Source organism: Pelodiscus sinensis, chromosome 6 (assembly GCF_049634645.1).
Source record: "Pelodiscus sinensis isolate JC-2024 chromosome 6, ASM4963464v1, whole genome shotgun sequence".
In the NCBI taxonomy this organism is placed as follows: Eukaryota; Metazoa; Chordata; order Testudines; family Trionychidae; genus Pelodiscus; species Pelodiscus sinensis.
In genome coordinates this window covers 10,420,307-10,442,274 of record NC_134716.1, presented here as the reverse complement: position 1 = coordinate 10,442,274, position 21,968 = coordinate 10,420,307, and the positions used below count along the sequence as shown (strand labels likewise).

The 21,968-nt window shown below is 46.2% G+C and overlaps 1 protein-coding gene across 3 annotated transcripts in view; it reads left to right on the top strand.

The window, feature by feature from the left end:
• SVEP1 (sushi, von Willebrand factor type A, EGF and pentraxin domain containing 1) overlaps positions 1-21,968 on the top strand; it is a 179,428-nt gene that overhangs the window by 153,788 nt on the left and 3,672 nt on the right. For all 3 annotated transcript variants that reach the window (XM_075931436.1, XM_075931435.1, XM_075931434.1), the window contains 6 exons: positions 811-984; positions 3,394-3,570; positions 4,177-4,347; positions 6,638-6,733; positions 15,766-15,861; positions 19,824-19,917. In XM_075931436.1, coding sequence (XP_075787551.1) covers positions 811-984; positions 3,394-3,570; positions 4,177-4,347; positions 6,638-6,733; positions 15,766-15,861; positions 19,824-19,917 — 808 coding nt within the window. The remainder of the gene's footprint in view (positions 1-810; positions 985-3,393; positions 3,571-4,176; positions 4,348-6,637; positions 6,734-15,765; positions 15,862-19,823; positions 19,918-21,968) is intronic.

Sequence of the window (21,968 nt, the reverse complement as noted above, 5' to 3'; positions counted from 1 at the left end):
TAATTATATTTTAGCTGGTTGGCTCCCAGTGCTAAGAACTTCAGAATACTTCTCACGGCAAATTTAGCATGTGAGCTCACTCGCTTTCTCACACACATACCACTTTACTCAATTCAGGCTGCTTAACTATGCCCTGTTATTCCGGCTGAAAACCAGAGTAACGTACAGGCGTGTTTGTGTTTATAGCTAGGAGGCAGAACTGTCCACAGAAAAGCAGAACATGAGCCCTACCACAGATGCTCTCTCCTTCCTGTCAGCTGGCATCACTTCTGTCTCATGTGGTTTCAGGTCCCATCCACTTACTCTTGTCCAGGCCCCCAGCTCATCTGGCTGCTTGGGTTGCTGGGAGTCAAATGGAAGAAGAGCCACGGAGCTGCCTGTCATTTGACTAGATGGCAGCACAGCACAGCTCACCCGACTGCTTCTCCTTCTGGCTTTGTGCCATTTGGAGAAAAGCAATTGTCACACCCCATGAGACCAGTGATAGCTCTAGCCAGTTCCAGCTGCTGCAGCGAAAGAACAGTGCTCTCTGGGATTTTGCTAAGTGGAAAGAAGGGAACCACTGACGCTCAATCCCCTTCAACTAACCAGTGTCCAAAGTCTCATGGCCCAACTCCCTGTGATCCTCTGAAAAACGTGCCTGATGTTTGCCCTTTCTCCATCACTAGGAGGAGCTCATCCACCAGCACTACTGATTTTTTTGTTAACACTTTGTGTCATTGCTCTGCGGTTGCTGTTATAAACAGGGCATTACTCTAATGAAAACATGGGCCTAATATCGTTTAAATTAATGAATTTATTTCCTTGCAGAGACAAGATGCGAAGCTCCGGTTTCCGTGGCGAATGGAAAGGCCGTATATGAAAATAACACAGTTGGCAGCAGAGCAGCGTATTACTGCGAGAGAGGATACAGCTTGGAAGGGGAACCCATAGCAGAGTGCACAGGAACTGGAGCCTGGAGTCACCCCATACCGCTGTGCAAAGGTAAGTGTTTGCTAACCCAGCTTTATGCTAGTGTGACTGAGCGAAATCGGTCGAGTTCAAATCAAATGTATTTGTATATCCCCGTTTTTCCTCACTTGGTGAAACTCTGTAACTTAAGTGAAACTTTCCCTACATAGCGAAACATAATATTCTGCTAAAGCTGTATTTTTGGGAGACAGCTACGTGCACAGTAAAGAACTGGATAGTATTGAGACACATTAAAAATAACAGGCGCCTGCAAATATTTGTGAAAATGAGAGAATTATGTGTTCAGCAGCTGGTGGTTTTATTTGGAAAAGAGCTTTCAATGGTTTCAAATATCGTTATTTTTCCATGTAACTTATTTGACTGTAACTCATCTTAAATCTGTCTTGAGTTGCACTAGCTGGATCATCTCATTTTTTTAAACAAGAGACCACCATGTCTCTAGTTTAATAGAAAAGCACCCCTTCTGCTGTTGTACATATACTTCTGTATATTTTCCACATTTATCATGCAACTCGTCCTATTGAAATCAGTGGAAGTGCTCCCATGAGGAAGTCCAAGAGGGTTTAACCCAAAAGTGCAATATGCAGGAAAAATAGGATAGAGCCCCACAAATCCATGGATATCCTCTTTATATCTGCACCCACGGGTGACAGTGTAGATATCCACAGCTCATTTTTGCACCTATAGGTGCAGATGCAGATACAAATTTTGTATCTGTGCAGGGTTCTAACAATAGGTAACCTGTAAACTCTATTGAATATTAATGCTCTTCACTGTGGAAACCGTTTGGGACAGATTCCCTGGCTCTCTGCCACTGCTTTACACTGCTCCAGTTCCACTAACCAGACTCAAGTCCCACTGAACCCATAGGATCTGCTTCTGGTTTACACTAAAGCCTTTTTAAATGGCCCTAGCCACGCCCAGGGGTCTTAAAGCAATGTAAACTACATTGATACCCTCTTTAAAACCTGCTTCTATTGCTGTTGTACCAAATAAAAGCAAGCAGGATCTTATGAGGGGGATAAGGCAAAAAGCCACATTTATTGTAAAGATAATAAAAATAAAGAAAAGATAGAAGCAAACAACGTTGTTTAACTACTTATTCCTAACACTACTTAACCCTTATACACTTTATATATATAACCATTCATTCATACATCCATTCATTCAAGTTCTGTGTACAGTTACCAGCCTGGAAGTTGCTTGTGACAGAATACTGGCCAGGTACTCTGTACACAAGTGATGGTAGTGGGGAGCGAAGTCCTGATCAGATGCGCATCTGAAGCTCCTGGTAGGCTGGCAGCAGAACCTTGGACTCTGATTCCATAGTTTTTTAGTCCAGTTCTTATAGGAATTTCTTCCCATGCCAGTCTATGGAAATTGCTGCATCATGCTGATGTCTCCAGGGTGGCTGCCAGGTGCTCGTCAGTGATCTCATCGGGTGGACCTCCAGTTTCTCCACTTGACACCTTTTGGTTGCACTGGCACCTGACGCCTTCTTCAGCCCTTTGTTGCTGTATTCTCAGGCTGGCACCTCTCAGAACCATTCACTCATCATCCAAGCACTCTCTCTCTTACATACATTCCCTAATTAATGTTTCCCATACAATATTTTTGTATAATAATAACTTTACATATATCAGAGTTGTAGTTACAAAAAGTTTCTGGGTGGTATTGCTTAAAACATTCTCTGAGTGCTGAGTAAAGTTACAATGTTTTAAAGAGAACAGGCGTCAATTAAGTAACAATGCCCTTAGTCAATTACAGGGCTTGGCTCCCATAGCAGAGTTAGTGATTTGACAATGCATTGTTACAATGTATCTTTGCAATGTCAATTTCAAGCAGCCCCTTGCACAAACTTGAGCATGCCCTGGAGCACAGAGGGGGGGGCTGTTTCTGGTTACATAGGATTATATTCTTAACAGTTCTAAGTTACATGACCTAATACATTATATTCTAAAGGGGCAATAATAATAATAAATCTAAACATTTAACAATCTTAACAAATAATAATAAGAAGAAGAATTAATAATAAATCTAAATACTTTAAGTTGTGGGGAACAAATTATAGGGAGTCACTTCCATTTGGGGGAATCACATTTTTAATACATTAATATGTTATCCCTACATTGCCAGGGTGAAATCAATGGGAGTTTTGCCATTGGTTCAGGCAGAGTCAGGTTTGAATCCCTAGCAGTATGTTCCCTAGAAGTAACATTTGTGTAAATGGGAATCAGGCTTGTTATCTTTATTTTCGGATCCCAAACCTCACAACATTACACCTGTTTAAAGATTAAACTTGGGAGCAGTCAGTCCCTTCATTCTGCTGGCTTTGCAATTTGATAATGAAAAGAGGAAAGACTTTGCAGACATGCTTTACAATTATTTTTTCTCCCCTCTCCTCCCCGTCCACTTGTACAGCAAATCCTTGTCCTGTGCCTTTCATAATCCCAGAGAATGCCCTCTTGTCTGAGACAGAATTTTACGTCGGTCAGAAAGTATCTATCAAGTGCAGGGAAGGTTATCAACTTAAAGGACCAGACGAAATCACCTGTAACCCTGATGAGACGTGGACGCCAGCAAGAGCTAAATGTGAAAGTAAGCATACAGACTGAGTTTGTGGGAAGCTGGCTGGGAGATGCATGGTTGTCTTATATCCCTCCGGCATATTTCTTTGTTTGTGGATAACCCTAATGACAGGGCCTAATGTCACTCTCTTCTACTTGCAACTTCTAAGCACCAATATGTAAAAGCGATCATCTTGAAAATGGCTGCCACGTGCATTATACATAGTCAGTATTTGGTTTGCTATGCTACAATTAAGCCCTCTCTCCTGGTCGCCATTTTCCCTCTCCCCACCATGCCCGGTTTTCCCCTTCTCTCCAGTGCTCAGTCTGGTGTTAGGACAGAGGCCTGTTTTCACTGCTGGACGCTGTGTACATAGAATCCCAGAACACTAGAACTGAAAAAGGATCATGAGAGGTCATCAAGTCCATTCCCCTGCCCTCACAGCAGGACCATTTCTCTGCACCATGCAGGAGCCTCTGTCTGCAGAGCTCTCTTCCCCACACTCTCCTTTTCAGTGTTCTCCATCCTGCAGGCTTGCACTCTAAACAAACAGGGAGATTGTGTACTGTAATGTGAATAAATCTCCAGATGCTGCGACTCACCCATTCATTGTGGCTTCTTCTTCTTTTTGTTTAGAGATTTCTTGTGGGCCCCCTGCTCACATCAAAAATGCCTTGGTTCGTGGTACATTTTATCAGTATGGAGACATGATCACCTACTCATGCTACAGCGGGTTCATGCTGGAAGGGTCCCTTAGAAGTGTGTGTTTAGAAAACGGAACATGGACAAAACCGCCTGCCTGCAAAGGTAAGAGTGGTTTTCCTAACCTCCCATAGAAACACACAGGGAGAAACTCCCATTTGACTTTCCTGAAGCCACAGATTTAACCCATAGCATATAAAGGACAAACTCAGCTCTTTCTGCTTCACTCCTCAGTTTCCTCTCTCAAGGACTGCATATCCCATACCCTAGATCCTCTCTCTCTCCAGAAAGTCTCTCCCACATTAGTTATAATCAGCTGGGGTAGCAAGTCTCCTAGTATGGATGTGAGCGACTAGTCGAGTAAGCCTAGGCTTATCCAGTAGTTGAGTAATGGTTCAACTACTCGCTTTCCCCCACACCCTTGCTACCTCTGTATCAGAGGTGGGGGTAGGGGGAGAAGCAGGATCCAGTACTGGGGGGAGCCCCTTAAAAGCTGGTTCCCTCCCAGCAATGCCTCCGGAGTACAGGGAGGGGCAGAGAAGGCAAAGGCCTCTGGGGCCGTGTCCAGACTCAGGGTTTTTTTCAGGAAAAGTAGCCTTTTCCCGAAAAAACTTCCCCTGCGTCCAGACTCAAGCCGCGTTCTTTCGAAATTATTTCAAAAGAACGCGGCTTTTCTTTTGATGGCGGTAAACCTCGTTTCACGAGGAAGAACGCCTTCCTTCGAAAGTTCCTCTTTCGAAGGAAGGCGTTCTTCAATGTAAAGAGGCCGTCTTAGAAAGAGAGCATCCAGACTTGCTGGGTGCTCTCTTTCGAAAAAGCGGATTTCTCTTTCGAAAGATCCGCCTGCAGTCTAGACACGATCTTTCGAAAGAGGCTCTTTCGAAAGATGCTTTCGAAAGAGCCTCTTTCGAAAGAAGCCTGCAGTCTAGACATAGCCTGGGAGAAGTGGGCTGACTACAACAGTGGAAAAACCCCTTTTGTTCATGTAGAATGCAACTACCCTGCTGTGCTCCAGTGGCACAGCTCCAGTACAATAACTTCTGCAGTCGCCTCTGAGTAGCGTAGCGCTGCCTCGGTCCCACTGAAAGGGATGTAGTAACATATCAAACTATTGAGCAGTTCTGGCTGACACGCAACTTGTTAGTTCCATCATTCTGCTCTCTTTCTGCCCTGTGCTTATAAAAGTGAGTGGTTCTGGTATCATATAAACCACTTACACTTTGGCGTTAAAAAAAAAACGGCCTAGAAGTCCTGCTCCAGATGAATCTGGATCCCTGTTGCTCACTGTACAGCAATCCCCTGCCTTTCCTCTTTCCTTCTCTCCTTTCTCCAAATACCAGTGGCTTGGAGATGAAGGAGTTAATGCACAAACACACAAGGCACTGTCTGAGATCTGGTAACCCTAGACATATTAATGCAGTATGTTAATAGATTCCCACCTCCTTCCTTAAAAGGGGGGGGAATAAAAAGGACCAAAGATGTTTGTGAGAGAAAAGGCTCATGTTTCCCTGATACACATGTGCAAGTGATCTTTTAGAACTGCTTTTTAAAGAAGGCTGAATATTTTCCTAACAAAAGGCCTACAGTATCTAAGGCTTTGTGGTCTACATCAGGAGCAACATGAAAGCAACCAGCATAATGAATCACAGCATTTGTAGCTTTTGGCACCAGTGGTTAGTTATTAATGTCCCAAGCCTGCACGAAATGTCTAACCCAACTAAACAAATTAATGTGAATATTATCGTTAAAAATACAGGCTGTGTTAGTAATTGGGAGTGCTGAAGTGCACAGCTGCACTTGTCTGAACCGCATCTCGTTACAGATCACACGCCCTACTCCGATCTCAGTTTCCTTAGGGTAAGCTGGAGTAATTCCACTGAACTCAGTGGAGTTACACCACCATAAGCTAATGTGAGTGAGATCAGAATCAAGTTGCCAATTGGGAAGCCAGTGCAATATTCATGGAGCCTATAATCTGCCCACTACTAAATACAGGACAAAAGAGCTAGTATGAGATCTAAAAATAAAAAAAAATGCACATTGTTTTAAAGGACATAAGTTGAATTTCCTGAGCAAAAAACAGTGTTATGTATCTTTTGTTTTTCCTCTTCAGCATTTCTCATATTAGTAATTTCCAAGACATGGGAACACCAAAAATAGGTGGTTTAGAGCTTCATTTGGCTCTAAAACAAGGGGCTTCTTTAAAATGCATAGTTTGAGAGATACAGTTACAGTCTTTTCTGTTCTATTCTGGATCTTGTACCATGCTCATCACCATGGTATCTCTTATCTTCTGTCTCCAAATGAATTTTGTATTTATATATCACTTTTGGTGAGCAACACTTGTACAATTAAGAGATCTGTGTTTTGACTGGATTGTGGTGTTGTTTTCCAGCCATTTGTCGATTTCCGTGTCAGAATGGTGGAGTCTGCGAGCGACCAAATGCATGCTCCTGTCTAGAAGGCTGGATGGGCCGTCTCTGTGAAGAGCGTATGTACATTATCTCACAATGTAGCTTGAAAGATTCACAGTAGATAAGAAAGATGAAGTTATGGGATTTCACAGTAGATGTGCTGGGAGATTTATTGAGTCAAAAGGCTGTAATCTGTTGTGTTTGGCAAATGAGATATGGACTGCAACAGAGGACATATATGATCTTGCCCAATTGTATGGAACGAAAGTGTTCCAAACAGAAAACAGCATAGTGCTAAATTAATCTTGATCTGGAGGTCGTGTGTACACATAAACATGCACTGGTTTAGTTGACCCAATGTAAAGCTCTGTGTGCATGGTCCAGGGGTGGGCAATAATTTTTGAAAGGAGGCCACTTCGTGAATTTCTAAAGTGGTTGCAGGGCCTTGGGCGGAAGGGGCGGAGCCAGGAGTCTTTGAGTGCTCCCCTGCTCACAGACCCTGATTGGCCTAGGTGTGGGGGAGCATGTGAAGTCTTTGTTCCTGCTAGACGCTGCATGCCCCTAGTGGTGTGAGGAGACTTCCCGCACTCCCTCTGCCCCCAGGTCAATCAGGAGGCACACTCCCCCCTGCCAAGGAAGAACACACTAGCGTCAGGAGGGGGGGCTGAAGGGAGGCTCTCCCCTTAGTTTGGGAGGCACCTCCCCTCCCTTGCCCTTGCCATGTCTTCCAGCCGTTGAGAAGGGCCTAGGTGTGGGGGAGCGGACTTAGTCTATGGCTCTCCTGCCCCACCCCAGCAGGGGAGCGTGGTTCCCTCCTGACAGGGCGGGGTGGGTAGCAAGAGACTTCGTGCACTCCCTCTCCCCCAAGCCTTGATTGGCCTGGGGGTGGGGAGAGCCTGCGAATTCTCCTCCCCACGCCAGGGGTGCATGGTTCCCTCCTGTCCCGCGTGCCCCTGGCAGGGGGAAGAGACTTTATGTGCTTCCCCGTTTCCAGGTCTCAATTGGCCTGGGGGTGGGAGAACTGCAGGGCAGCCAGCCCCTTTGACACCTCTGTGATAGTCTCTTGTTTGGGTTTAAGAAGGACTTGCTTCAGTTTCATTTAAACTTTCCTAATAAAAGGAAATCTGCAGTGTCCAAACCAAAATAGGTATGTCCATATAACTTTTTGTAGCAGTTTAACTAAATTAAATCCAGCAAATCAAATCACTGAATTTAGTCCTCCCATTGTATCGGGGTTTTGATAGGGAACTGTCTGGGTGTCTGGCTGGTGAGTCTTGCCCACATGCTCAGGGTTTAGCCGATCGCCATATTTGGGGTCGGGAAGGAATTTTCCTCCAGGGTAGATTGGCAGAGGCCCTGGAGGTTTTTCGCCTTCCTCTGTAGCATTGGGCACAGATCACAGCTGGAGGACTCTCTGCATGTTGGGGCCTTCAAAGTATTTGAGGGCTTCAATATCTGAGACATAGGTGAGAGGATTATTCTAAGAAGGGTGGGCGAGATTCTGTGGCCTGCACTGTGCAGGGGGTCAGACTAGATGATCATAATGGTCCCTTCTGACCTTAAAGTCTATTAGTCTATGAGTTTAAAATCACCCCTGACATTAAAAGAACACAAATTTGCAGACATCCACAACTCCAACTGACTTCTTTGGAAATCTTCTTGAACAACAGCTAGCCAAAAACTCAAATACTAATAACAAAATAGCTGCAGGCACCCAAAGCTAGCCACGCACCCACAGCTAGCCAAAAACTCAAAAAGTAGTAACAAAATAGCTGGTGCCCACAACTCCAACTGGCATCTTTTGAAATCTCTTTGAAGAACAGCTTCTTGGAGCACAACTAGTTAAAAAAAAAAAAAGTTATTGCAAAAAAAATGTTAAGTAAATCCGAAGCAGGGAGCCTGCTAACCAACCAATGGTGCCGCTGGACAATCTAGATGCTAAAGAAGCACCCAAGGATGATAAGGTGATTGTGGAGAAACTAAATGAAGTCTTTGCATCCATCTTCATAGCTGAGGATATGAGGGAGATTCCCACACCTTGAGCCATTCTTTATAGGTGACAAATCTGAGGAACCGTCCCAGACTGAGGTGTCATTAGAGGAGATTTTGGAACAAATTGATAAATTAAATGGTAACAAGTCCCCTGGAGCAGATGGCATTCACTCAAGAGTTCTGAAGGAACTCAAATGTGAAATTGTGGGACTTCTAACTTATTCTGGTTTGTAACCTATTCTTTAAATGATCTTTTGTATTAAATGACAAGAGGATGGCTAATGTGATGCCAATTTTTAAAAAGGGCTCTAGGGGTGATCCTGACAATTATAGGATGGTAAGTTTAACATCAGTACTGGGCAAGTTGTTTGAAACTATAGTAAAGAACAGTATTGTCAGACATGTAGATTAATATAATTTGTTGGGGGAAAGTGAATATGGTTTCTGTAAAGGAAAATTATGTTTCACCAATCTACAAGAATGCTTTGAGCAGGGCAACAAGCATGTGGACAAGAGGGATCCAGTAGATATGCACTATACCACTAGATCCCCTACATACTATAAATACTATATCCACCAGATCCCCCTTCTCCACATGTTTGTTAATCCCCTCAAAGAATTTTAGGAGATTGGTGAAGCATGATTTCCCTTTACAGAATAGCTAGCTAGTGTATTTAGATTTCCAGAAAGCCTTTAACAAAGTCTCTCACCAAAGTCCTTTAAGCAAAGTAAGTTGTCATGGGATAAGAAGAAAGCTCCTCTCATGGACTGATAACTGGTTACAAGACAGGAAACAAAGGGTAGCAATAAATGGTAGTTTTCAGAATGGAGAGAGATAACTAGTGGGGTCTTGCAAGGATCTGTACTGGGACCCATCCTTTTCAGCATTTTCACAAATGAACTAGAGAAAGGGGTAAACAGTAAAGTGGCAAAATTTGCAGATGAAACTCAACTGCTCAAGACAGTTAAGTCCAAAGCAGACTGTGAAGAGCTTCCAAAGGATCTCGCAAAATTCGGTGACTAGGCAACAAAATGACAGATGAATTTTTATGTTGAAAAATACAAAGTAATGAGTATTGGAAAACAGAATCTCAACTATGCATATAAAATGATGGGGACAAAATAAGCTGTTACCACTCACGAGGGAGATTTTGGAGTCACTATGAATAGTTATCTGAGAACATCCACTCAATGTGCAGCAGCAGTGAAAAAAGCAAAAGACAGGAATATCTTACTGCCTCTGTATAAATCCATGGCAGATGTGATCATCTTATTTCAAAAAAGATATCTTGGCACTGGACAAAGTTTAGGAAAGGGCAACAAAAATTATTAGGGGTATGAAACAACTGCCATGTGAAGAGAGATTAATAAGACTGGGATTTTTCATCTTCGAAGAGAGACAACTAAGGAGGTCTGTAAAATCATGACTGGTGTTGAGAAAGTGAATAAGCAAAAATTATTTACTTATTCACACAATATAAGAACTAGGGGTCACCAAATGAAATTAATAGGCAGCAGGCTTAAAACAAACAAAAGGAACTCCTTGCCAGAGGATGTTGTTAAGGCCAAGACTTTAACAGGGTTCAAAAAAGAACTAGATAAATTCATGGAGGCTAAGTCCATCAATGGTTATTAGCCAGTATGGGCAGGAATGGTGTCCCCAGCCTGTTCTTCCAAAGTTGGGAATGGGAGATGGGAGTGGATCACTTTTATTGTTACCTGTTCTGTTCATTCCCTCTGGAGCACCTGGCATTGGCCACTGTCAGAAGACAGAATGGGCTAGATGGACCTTTGATCTGACCCAGTATGCCTATTCTTACGAAACTAGCCAATTAGGCCGTCATAAAATGGGATTTTCAGGTCTCTCCTCCACATAGGTCTTCTCTCCTGAGCCTCTGATCTCTTGCTCTGTCTCTCTCTCTCTCTCTCTTTCTCTCTCCTCCTCCTCCTACTGCCTCCCCCTCTCTCTCTCAGCTCTCCTTAGCCTTCTGCCTCTCTCTCCATCTCTTTCTTTCTCTTCTCCCCCTCCTGCCTCTCATTCTCTCTCCTCTCTCCTCTGTCTCTGTCAAGGATGCACACGCCCGGGTGAGTCCAGCTCCCCACTGGCCGATTCCCTCTCTCCACCCCCCGCCAGCCAGTTCCTCCTCCCGATTTCCCAAGGCCAGCCTTGCTGACCCCGACTCCTACCTCCCAACCAGTTTTGCTTCCCGCTGGCCAGCCCCACGGCCTACGACCCCCACCCCCGACCAGCTTTACTTCCTGCTGGCCTCCCCTCCCCCATTCTCCCCTGGCCAGCTACACTGCCTCTGACCCCCCCCCCCCCCCCCAGCTCTGCTTCCCGCCCCCACGCCCATTCTCCCAGCCAGCCCCACTCCTGTCCCGGCCGGTCCCTCCCCCCTCCAGCCCCCAATCAAGAGTGTCCTTTTTTTTTTTTACCCTACCCTAGTGACGTACACAGCCAGGGGGCAGAGCCATGTACATCACCGCCCCGCCCCCCTTCCCCTCCCGCCGTGGCGCTCAGCCGAGTTCTGCGCTGCTCAGCCGGGCTGCCGTGGGGGAGCAAGCGCAGCAAGCAGCCATTTGGGCTCCCCCGCGGTGGCCCAGCTGAGCAGTGCAGAACTCAGCCGAGCACCATGGCGGGAAGCGAAAGGGGGCGGGGCGGTGACGTATATGCCTGGGCCCCACCCCCTGGCCATGTACGTCACCGCCCCCTTCCCCTCCTGCCATGGCACTCGGCTGAGTTCTGCGCCGTTCAGCCGGGCCGCCGCGGGGGATCAAGCGGCCATTTGGGCCCCGTGCTCCCCATGCAGCATGGGGGTACTGCATGGGGACCATGGGGCCCAAACGGCCAGTTGTGCCACTTGCTCCCCTGCGGCGGCCCAGCTGAGCAGCGCAGAACTCAGCCAAGCGGCACGGCACGAGGCAACGGCGCCCCCCAGAGGTGACTCGTAACACTACAGCGTTATAGAGTCTCCGACATTGAGCTACAATATATATGATTGTGAGGGCCCAGCACCTGTCAGGATCATCCTTAGGCTATGATAATTCATCTTGCCATTGCGGGAAAATTTGTACCTAATTCTTCAGTATCTTTCAGCTGGTCATACACACCTGTGGAAAAAATAGATTTAAAATTCTACCATTCTGATTTGGTTGCAGCTAAAACTCAGTTTGATCTGAGTTTATCCAGTTACACAGATGCAAGGCAGTAGAGATCTGGGTCTTTTATTTATATCTGCAGCAGGCAAAGGAAAGCTAGTTGAGAGAAAGAACATCTCCCATCTTTGCTTTCCTCTGCTTGAACAGGATATCCTGGCCACGTGGCCTAGGCTTGCAAACACATGTGGTTTGCATGCCCTCGTTCTCAGAAATGTTGTTATTCCCCAGTCTCTCCCCTGTGTAGGAAGTGCAGTGCGGCATATTCTCTCCTGTCAGAAAGACGGCCTGGGTCCTCCTTTGGTCAGTCATTCATAGACGCTGTGCCTGGCAGAAGTGAAGTAGATACAAATCTGTAACACACTTGGTTTTGTCCACATCCTGGGAGGAGAAGTCTGACAACTGAATAGTTGAAAGAAAAACACATTTCAGTTCCTAGGGATTTAAATACATATTATGTCGGTGATTAGACAGCTTGGGGTATCTTAAGAGGCCCCCGGTTTGATTCCAGCATTGCTTGGAAATGGCTGAAATCTCTATTTGTGATTTGTGTAACTGGGACCTCTGCCATTCATTGTCAGATTTGGCAGTCTCAGCAGAGAACCTAAGTACCCAATGACCATGAAGACTCTAACAAAGCCACATCCTGAAATCTTTATTTAGCCCCCACTGAAGCAAAATTCCTAGTAGTTGCATGAGAGTTTTGCCTAAATAAGACACTGAGTAAAAGCTGCATAGCGATTTCAGGACTTTGCCCATAATTATCATTTATACAGGGCCATAGTGTGTGCATTGTGCTCTACAGACAAAACAGACAGACCATTGCCCCAGGAGGTTTACAGGCTAATCCCAACATGACTCAGCATGGTAAAGCAGTAAACTCAAGAAGTTGTGGGTGTGTTGTGGGAAGAACAAAAGTACAGCAGTAAAAGACTGGCATTTAGGCTTTGGATTATGCACGTTTGTTTGCTAATATACTTACAAAATGTACCAAGTAATTTGCATAGTTAGACGTGTGTAGGTCAGATACAGTGAAAATCCTCGGGCATCAGTGGTAGACAACCTGCAGCCCATTGAGCTACTTATCTGTGGCCCAAAGACATTTTGTTTACTGTGGCCCATGTACAGATGGCCAGATTCTGCTGGTTTTCATCAGTGTCATTTTTTTCCTACCAGTATTACAAAAGTGATACACACTTAAAGCCGGGGCACCTGAAGTGAGGTGTGTGCTGATTGCACACAACACTGAGAGAGCCGTGCGCTCCCTCTGCATCCAATCAAAGCAAAGCACTTTGGTTCAGTCAGCACATCCTCCAAATTCTAGGTACCCAAGCGTAGTTAGCAAAACTGCCCTATCCCAAGAGACCTTCTTGATTATGTCAATCTTGTGGCCCTCTGAGAAGAAGGAGGCCACTCACTAGCCTAGGATTCCCCTCACTACTCTGATTCCTTCTCCACCTCCTGACTTTCTGCAGTCAGTCGTGCTCTGCACTCATGGGAGCGGATGCCAGATTTCCTCCTGTAGTACAAAGAAGCTGTGAGCAAGGGACTGGTCTAGGGCTGAGTTTGTAATCTTGGGAATGTCATTTAGGCCCACCACCTCCACAAGGGTATTAGAATCAGTAGCACTTATGAACCTGACCCCTTTGTGGGTCTGGCCTTAGGCTCTTTGTCTCCATTCTCTGTCTGTAAAATAGCACTTCCCTTCCTCTTTGAGGGTGTTGGGAGGATACATTCGTTCATGCTGGTGCCACTGCATAGCTATTCAGGTATACAGAAAGGCAAATATTTCCTTCTATAGTTAGTAATCAGAGATGAACCTGAACCGGGGCAAACGCTCTAGGACTTCAGCAGACCTGCCGACAGTGGAAGTGCAAAGGGGGCAGTTGCCCCAAGGTCCAGCTATTCAAAGCAGTCTGGGGCTCCTGGCCGTTGATGCTGCACTGGCGGCAGCTGGAGTCCTGGGCCCTTTAAACCACTGCTAGAGTGCCATGCCATGTTCTCTGGGCAGTGCCAAGGTAAGCGGGGGGCTGCCATGCTCCGGACAGCGGCATTGAGGGCTGCCGAGGGGCCAGTGCGATATACTCTGGGTGGCACTCAGGGCTGATTGCCCTGGCCTTGCCCTTTCTGGAAGCATGGAGCCGTTCCGCTCCCCACCTTGCCCAGAAGCCTACAGAGGCTGCTGGCGCCCCTGGACTTCAAGGTTTTGAAATCCCAATCTGAGTCATGCTGCTTGGGACCATCTGTAGTTAATACATTGTCAGTGTACCTAGGAGTATTATAGGTAAGTGGAAACCCCATGGAAAAGAACAGCAGATTCCTTTACAGTTAATACAGGTGAATTCAGTTAAAGTATTAATATTGTTTGTCCTGGCCCTCACACCATACTTAAAAACAATTCATCAGATCCACTTACTTCCTGCAGCTGCTGAGTCTATGCCTGGGCTGTGCTGCACTATATGAAATGGGCTTATGAAAATGAGGAGAGAAGATCTGGCAACCCAGTAGTTTGGCCTTCCAGATAAATAATGCCTTGATGTGTAATGTAGTCTCTTTTTTGCATCTCTATTTCCCTTCTTTTCCCCATGCCAGACTTTGTATGTGCATGCACGCACAGACACTTCCCCCTCTTCCAGGTTCAGGGTGAGGTGAGCGTGCCTAGCCCCTTGCAAAGTCGATGAAACGTCATAACCGATTTCCTTACCTTCCTGATAACAACGATGCCTTCCCTAGTCTCAGCTTTGGAAAACTAATGTTATGCTCCTGGTCATTTTGATCTGCCATTCCAATTTATACCCAGCCTCCCTGTCGACACAAAGGAACAGACAGCTGACTAGCTAGATTAGCGTTCCTATACATACACCACACTCTCTCTTGTTTGTGCGACAACAGTAACTGAGTGCGGAGTCACATGCAATGGGTTTGAAACGGCCTTACCTCACATTGTGGCATTGTTTTCCCATGCAGAGAGAGTCAATAAATAATGCATAAGGATCTCATCCTTACTGGTGCTGTGTACCACCTGCACAGCAGATGCCCATGCTGAGCAGCCTCTTGCAATCAGGCTTCAGCTGAGGTTACAAAACTCTGACAGGATCCAGTAACCGAATATGTCCTGGTACATTTCACTCTAGAGCGGTAGGGGGGAAACTTATAGCATGACTGGCTCTGCCTCCTGAGAAATGTGGAGGGACACTAATTCCTGGAGCATGGGGCTGGAGCCCCGCAGCTGCCCCCACATGTGTGGGGCTGGAGCCCCATTGCAGGAGACCCTGCTGCCCAGGAAGCCAGCTGCAGCTGGACAAGCAGCCCAGCCAGGTTGGGAGTGGTGAGGGGGATGCAGGGTGCCTGCTTGGGAGCCGGTGGCAGGAGACCTCCCCTGATGCAACAAATTCTCTCGTTTGGGACCAGTCCGGTCCCGACGGTACCAGACCAGGGAAGGCCAACCTGTATCTAGCTCCAGCTGTCATGTTTCTTGAGCACCAAGAAGCACACAGTTGTTCTCATCTAGTCCTTGTTTGTTTCTTCCTCCCTTTTTCTTCCTTCTCTTTTCTCCGCACTGGTACATAAAAATCTTCAAGTATGAAAAAGGTGCATGAAGAGAAGGGTGGTAATTGTTCAGCGTATCCACTGAGGACTGGACAATAAGCATTGGGCTTAAATTACAAGAAGGGAGATTTAGGTTACGCGTTCGGTAAAACCTGATAACAGTAACGGCAGTTAAGCACTGGGATAAATTGCCTAGAGAGGTTATGGGATCTCTATCATTGGAAGTTTTTAAGTGTGGGTTATACAAACACCTGGTGTCCGTGATAGTCTAGATAATATTTAGTTCTGCCTCAGGCACTGGAGTAGATGACCTACTGAGGTCTTTCCAGTCCTGTATTTTCTGTGAATGGTATGGGGCCTCTCATGCACAGTACACAATGCAAGTCCGTCTTCTCCCTTTATTTTTTCTCAGCAATATGCATCCTGCCTTGTCTGAATGGAGGTCGCTGTGTGGCCCCATACCACTGTGACTGCCCAGCAGGATGGACTGGATCACGCTGTCATACGGGTAAAACTATTTTTACTCACCTATGTTTCCTCTTGTCATCAACACCTAGCATGTCCGTACAGAGGCGTTTTACAAGAGGCTCTATGGTAACCACTGAATGGCTCAGGGAAAATAATTGCTTAATATTCTTGGAGGGGTTGAGCAAGCTTACCCGACCTCGGAAAGAGCAGAACGAATGAATCTGAATTACTGCCCAAATGTAAAAGTTGCTGAACACTTGCAGTTCACACCAACTTCAATGGGATTGCAGGTTTTCCCCACCTTTCTGAGCCCCAACCTTTGCATTTGCATTTATCACTTTGATTTAACCCACTATCAATTTGTGAGGAAAACGGAACCTCGCACAAATAATTCTGGGCAGAATTAGACCCTCACCATTGAAGATTCATGTCACCTAGTGTTCATTTGTCACTTGCTGATGGCGTGGAAGAAAGGCAGGGGAAATGAGTTGGACGACTTAGTACTTTAGACAATATAAACTCAAGTGATTCAGTTTGTGCCTTGTGTGCAATATATTATCTGACGGCCTCAGACCTTCCATGCTTCCTGCTCATTGTTGGTTTATTCCTTTGGAATACTTGAGCGTCTGTCCCTACCTCTCGGGGTAAGCCATGCTGTGTAGGTCAAGGTAAATTGAAGGCAGTGTGCTGGCTGTGAGAGTGACGGATGCTCTGCACAGGTCCAGCACCCGCACAACGTTGCCAGAGGCATTTGGTCTTCAGAAAGCAGAGGAAAGAGGCAGCCCCACTCATTATTCATTCCAGGTCAGAGTCTTTCCAGGAGGAGCATATGCACAAGTTCCTTTAAAATGAAGTAACACGAGCTCCCCTCAGCTCTTGCCTGTGCCACTAATGAGGTGCTTGAACAGTTCAGGGACCAGACTGCATTACCCCCAGACTTGCCCCCTGGCGTACTTCTAGCGGGCAGCAGCTCAAGGCAGGCTCCCCCTTCTCTGTGCTGTCATCCAAGGAGCATGTGTACTGCCGTTGTGGGTGCTGTGTGTTTTGGTGAGGGAAGCATTTGCCTGCAGTTTCTCTCCTCACTTTTGTGCCCATGGGGGAACTGGAATGCCAGCCTGAAGAATCTAGTTTAGACAGCCCAAAGGATGGAACACTTGGACTATTTTCAAACCTCCAAATAGATTGAAACAAAGGGGAAAAAAATTCTGTGCCTTTGGCTCACTGAGTTGCACTGCTCCTGTGGAAATGCATTGAAGAATTGTGGGTCTCATGCTTCCCTCACACTGGTATAAATTAAATCGAATTGCACGGTCTTCAGCAGACCTACCCTGGAGTGTGAGTGAAAGGAGAATCAGGCCCGGTTCATATGAACATATCGCACACAGGAGCAGAATGTGATGTAGATGTTTATCATGGATGTTTATAAGTAACCTGTTGGATTGGATAACACTCTATTAGTCACTTTATAAAAGATGTATTCATTGTGAATTAACCCTTTATAAGCAGTTTCAAATGGAAGCTTAAGTGTAGTACAGTTTAACCAGCGTATAGGGCCTGATTCTGCCCCCATGTAGCCCTGTACACCAGTTAATTACATTCAATAGGATTACTCTTAATTTATGCTCATGTAAGTGGGCATCATTGCTGGGCCATTAATTAATGTTGTGACTATGAGGGAGATGCCACATGATATGCTGCAGTCCAAAGCCTTCTTCTGAAACTGAAGATGCCCAAGTAAAAATTTTAAAATAAATCTAAGAGTAAGAAAACGTAATGTTTTCTGAAGAAATATTGGTGTATGCAGCAGTATTTCCTCTGATGATTTTCAGCGTACTGTAGGAATTATTGCTGATGTGCCAGATGTCTTAGGAGATTGGAGACAGGACACACAGCATTTCTCTTCAGCCATTTGATTCCATGCCAGATTAAAAATAACCCAAAATTGTTATCACCCTTCTCCAACCCATATGTCATTTCTAGGGGACAGGTCTGCCCATCACAAAATCCACCATCAGAACTGGCATTGTCATGAGCGTTTTCAGTAGAAGGGCCAACATTAGATTGGTTATGGAGATACTGAACTCACCTCCCACTTTTTAGTCGGTTTGTTAAACTTGGGGTTTTGAGACACATTGGTGGCATAAGGAAGTATGTACTACTGCTGCCTAGCGGTACCTATGCTGTGGATAAGGAATTAAAACAGTTGCATGGTTTATTTAAAGAATTTAAAATCGTTTTCAATGTGACCTAATTCATGATATTTAATATGCAAAGAACAGTCCATTTTTGTAATGGCATGCCATAATTTTGGTGCTGTATGGATTCCCTTTACATGGATGAGGGCAGTGTAATTCCAGCTGCTTTTTGCCTATTCCTGCCAGGTGCTCTCCTTTCTGTCTTCTCTGGTTCCATTTTTTAATCAGTTTGCAGACAGTAGTGCATTGTCAGTGCCTATGTGTTGTCAACTGCTGCTGTCTTCCTCACTGTGTTTTGCTTTTCCTCCCCAAGACTGTATCATCTGCTTAGGAGACTCTACATTTTTCAACTGTCCTGTGCTATAACTTCCTCCATTAGATGAAGCTCATTAAATGTGTCTTCTAGTCTGTCCTAGTAATCATATCACACTTCATCTTGTGTTAAGGTTGACAGGAAGACGTGGGGCTTTGTCTTTTTCTCTCTGTCTGATGTCCATTTGGCTGACACAGCTGCTTTGTGTTGTCCCCACACTACTCTGCCAAATAAATCGGCAGGCCTGGTATGTTTTACTTTAAAAGTGCCCTGTGTAGTTCACTTACATTTAGGGTTGCCAGGTGTCCGATATCGAACCGGACAGTTCGGTATTTTCACTTCCTGTTTGGTAAAAAATTCAGAAAATACCAGACACATAAAATGTCCAGTACTTTCTGATTTTTTCCCAGCCAGCAGGCAAAAATCCCAGACTGTCCAGCTCAATACAGAGACAGCCTGGTAAGCCTAGTGCTTACCGGGTTCCGCAGGGGAACTGTATGGCCCAGCACAGGGAGGCAAGATGGCGGGTGGCTGCCGGCAGCCTACTAGGACCGAAAAGCCTCACCACACAATTTTTAAAGGGGCTATGGTGGGTTTTTTTGTTTTTTGGAGGTGGGGTTTTTTTTGCTCAACAAACATTTTACTGGTGTGTTGTTTTGTTGTTGTTGGGTATTTTTTCTGAAACCATCTGGCAACCCTACTTACACTCTTGTCGTGGCTGTGGTCATTCTTTGCTTCCACTCTGTTTCCATGTTCAGCTACTGCTTTACTGAGGATTATTCCACCTCGGAGGCTAGTTTTTAACTGTCTCTTCTGCTACTTTCTCCTTTTCATCTGTATATTTCCCCTGTTCTGACTATGTTGAGTTTCTGTTTTTCTACACTCAGTTCTGGATATTGTTTGTCTCTCCCATTCCTAGCAAACAATAACATCCACGTTTCATCTCTGAAAATGAGGCTGCCTTTCCTATTGATCTCTTTGATGTGCTACATTAACTCCTCCTCCTGCTTAAATTTGCATTCTACTTCGCTTGCTTGGAGCAGAAACACGTTTTAGAGCCAACATACAATATTCCATTGAATGTTTCATGCTGTTATGCATATCACTGCAGCTAGCAGAAATAATCAAGAGGGTCAATTCACACTTCTTACAGAGATCCACTTCTGAGCTTATTGTTTCCAGAGCAAATTGTCACTTGCAAACACATTTTCAGGCTTGGGATTATTTTAATGATAAAGTTTTGAGAAAAGTGAATGTAACACCTGGGCCCCTCGTGTTCTCTGCTTGTGGCACACAAAAGTTTAGTCTCCTGACAACTGTAAATACTTTAGCCTAAGCCAGGTTATTGGGTTTAGTACAGCAGGGTGGGGTTTACTGTGCTCATTCTGTGACTAACAGAATGACACATGCAGGGCTAAATGGATTTTCAAAACGTAATCTCCCAGATGAAAAGTATTCTAACCCTACTGAGTACATGTGTGTATTTGAATGCAGCTGTGTGCCAGTCTCCCTGCTTAAATGGTGGGAAATGCATACGGCCAAATCGGTGCCACTGCCCCTCATCATGGACTGGACATGACTGCACAAGGTAAGTGCTGGGGAACACACATCAGGTTGTGTCTCAGGCTACAATGGAAAGAAACATTAAATAAAAAGCAGACCCCGTCAGAAGCCCCAGTAGAGATGAAAAACATTTGGCATGAGTCAGGTGGGGCATGTAAGCAGCATGCTCTCTACCTGTGCAAGGTAGTTATAGACAAACTCTCACAGTCATAGCTAGGCACTAGACCAGTGCTAGCTAATAGGTGGACCGGGGGCCAAATCCAGACTGCCAGATGCTTTCGCACAGCGCCTAAATCTTTATATTTACTCAGTGTAGTTGTTATTTTTTATTCTTATTGTCTCTGGAATCTCAATCTTGACTAGACCTTGCCCAAAAATAATTGACTACCCCCATACTAGGCACTGATTGTTCACTACATGCATTCTCCTCCCCCCACTGTTGGAAGGCGGGAGCTGGTTCCCCCTCCAACCTCGCGCTGCGGCCTCTGTTAGAGAGGCAGCAGTGCGCAGGGCGAGGGGGGTGGGCAGAGGCCAGTAAGCATGGAAAGATGGCTTTTAAGCGGCTCATTGCACATGCTTTTAAGCGGCTCATTGCAGGCTCCACGGACCTGCCTGTGCCCTCCTGCTCTGCACTGCTGCCTCCTACAAAGGCAGCAGTGGAGGGGGCCCAGGCAAGAGCCTGTACTTGGGGGGGAGCAGGCTCCGTGGTGCCTATCAGAGGCAGCTGCGGGGGGAGGGGAGACAAAGGAGACTATTCCGCAGCAGCAACCCTGTCTATGGGGGGGTCAAAGCTCCCTTGTCTGTGGAGCAGCCTCTATCCGTGGGGAGCTCAGCCCCCCCATGGACCAAGGCTGCTGCTACCCCACACTGCTGCGTCTCTGTCAGAGGCAGTAGTGCAGAGTGGTGGGGGGCTCCGCAGGAGTGGGGCTGGGAGTGCACTGGCTGCTAGTCCTGCCCCTGGGGATTATACTCAAATAAGCATGTAACTGCTGAAAAATGATGTGGTTACACAACTATTCAATTACATGCTATCTAAGGGTATGTCTACAGTGCAAAGTTAATTCGAAATAACAGCCGTTATTTCGAATTAACTTTAATAGCGTCTATACATGCAAACCGCTATTTCAAAATTAATTTGAAATAGCGGAGCACTTAATTCGAATTTGGTAAACCTCATTCCACGAGGAGTAACGCCAAATTTGAAATAGCAATTTCGAATTAAGTGCTGTGTAGACACTTAATTCAAAATAGGAGGCCTCCAGCTTTCCCAGGGAGCCTCTGGACACAACCAGGAAAACTTACTCTCCTCCCCTCCAGCCCCGGAGCCATTAAAGGGGTAGACCCTGGCCACTATGCCTGTGCCAGCTCCAAGCCTGCCAGCTCAGAGTCAGCAGTGGCCACCGGGGCCCCTGATCCAGTGGCCCCAAAACATGAGCCAGCAAGCCACTGGCAGCCAGCCCTCCACCGCTCCCCAGGAGCAATCTGCCAGCTCCCAGGAGTCTAATGAGCTGGAGAAGGCGGGGGCCTTCCTGGTCCAGGGTGGAGATCGTGGACCTTATTCAGGTTTTGGGGGGATGCCCCCAACGTCAATGATCTCCACACTAGACAGAGGAATGTGGCCTCTATGTCAGGATAGCTGCCAGCCTGGCCACCAAAGGCCACATGTGGACCCAGGAGCAGGTTTGCATGAAAATCAAGTTGGTCCGACGAGACCCCCAACCCTGGGCCCTGAGCTTCCCCTCCCACTTCTTCTCCTTGCTTCCCCCTTCCAGCTCCCTCCTCCCAGGTTTCCCCCTCCCACCCTCTCTTTTCCCAATCTCCCCAGAGGTTCATCTCCCCCCCCCCCAGTTTTGTTCAATAAACCCAGTTTCTATTTTTGAATATACATGTCTTTTATTTGACATCAGGAAGGGGGGTTAGGGAGAGGTAAGTGGAAGGACATGAGGTAGGAATGGGGCACAAGCCCCCAATGGGGAGGACCGGAGTGGTTCCAAGGGCTCCTCGGGGTGGACACTCTCCCACAGGGCCTCCTGGATGGACAGCCCCCCGATGGACCCTCCGGATGGCAGCCTGCAG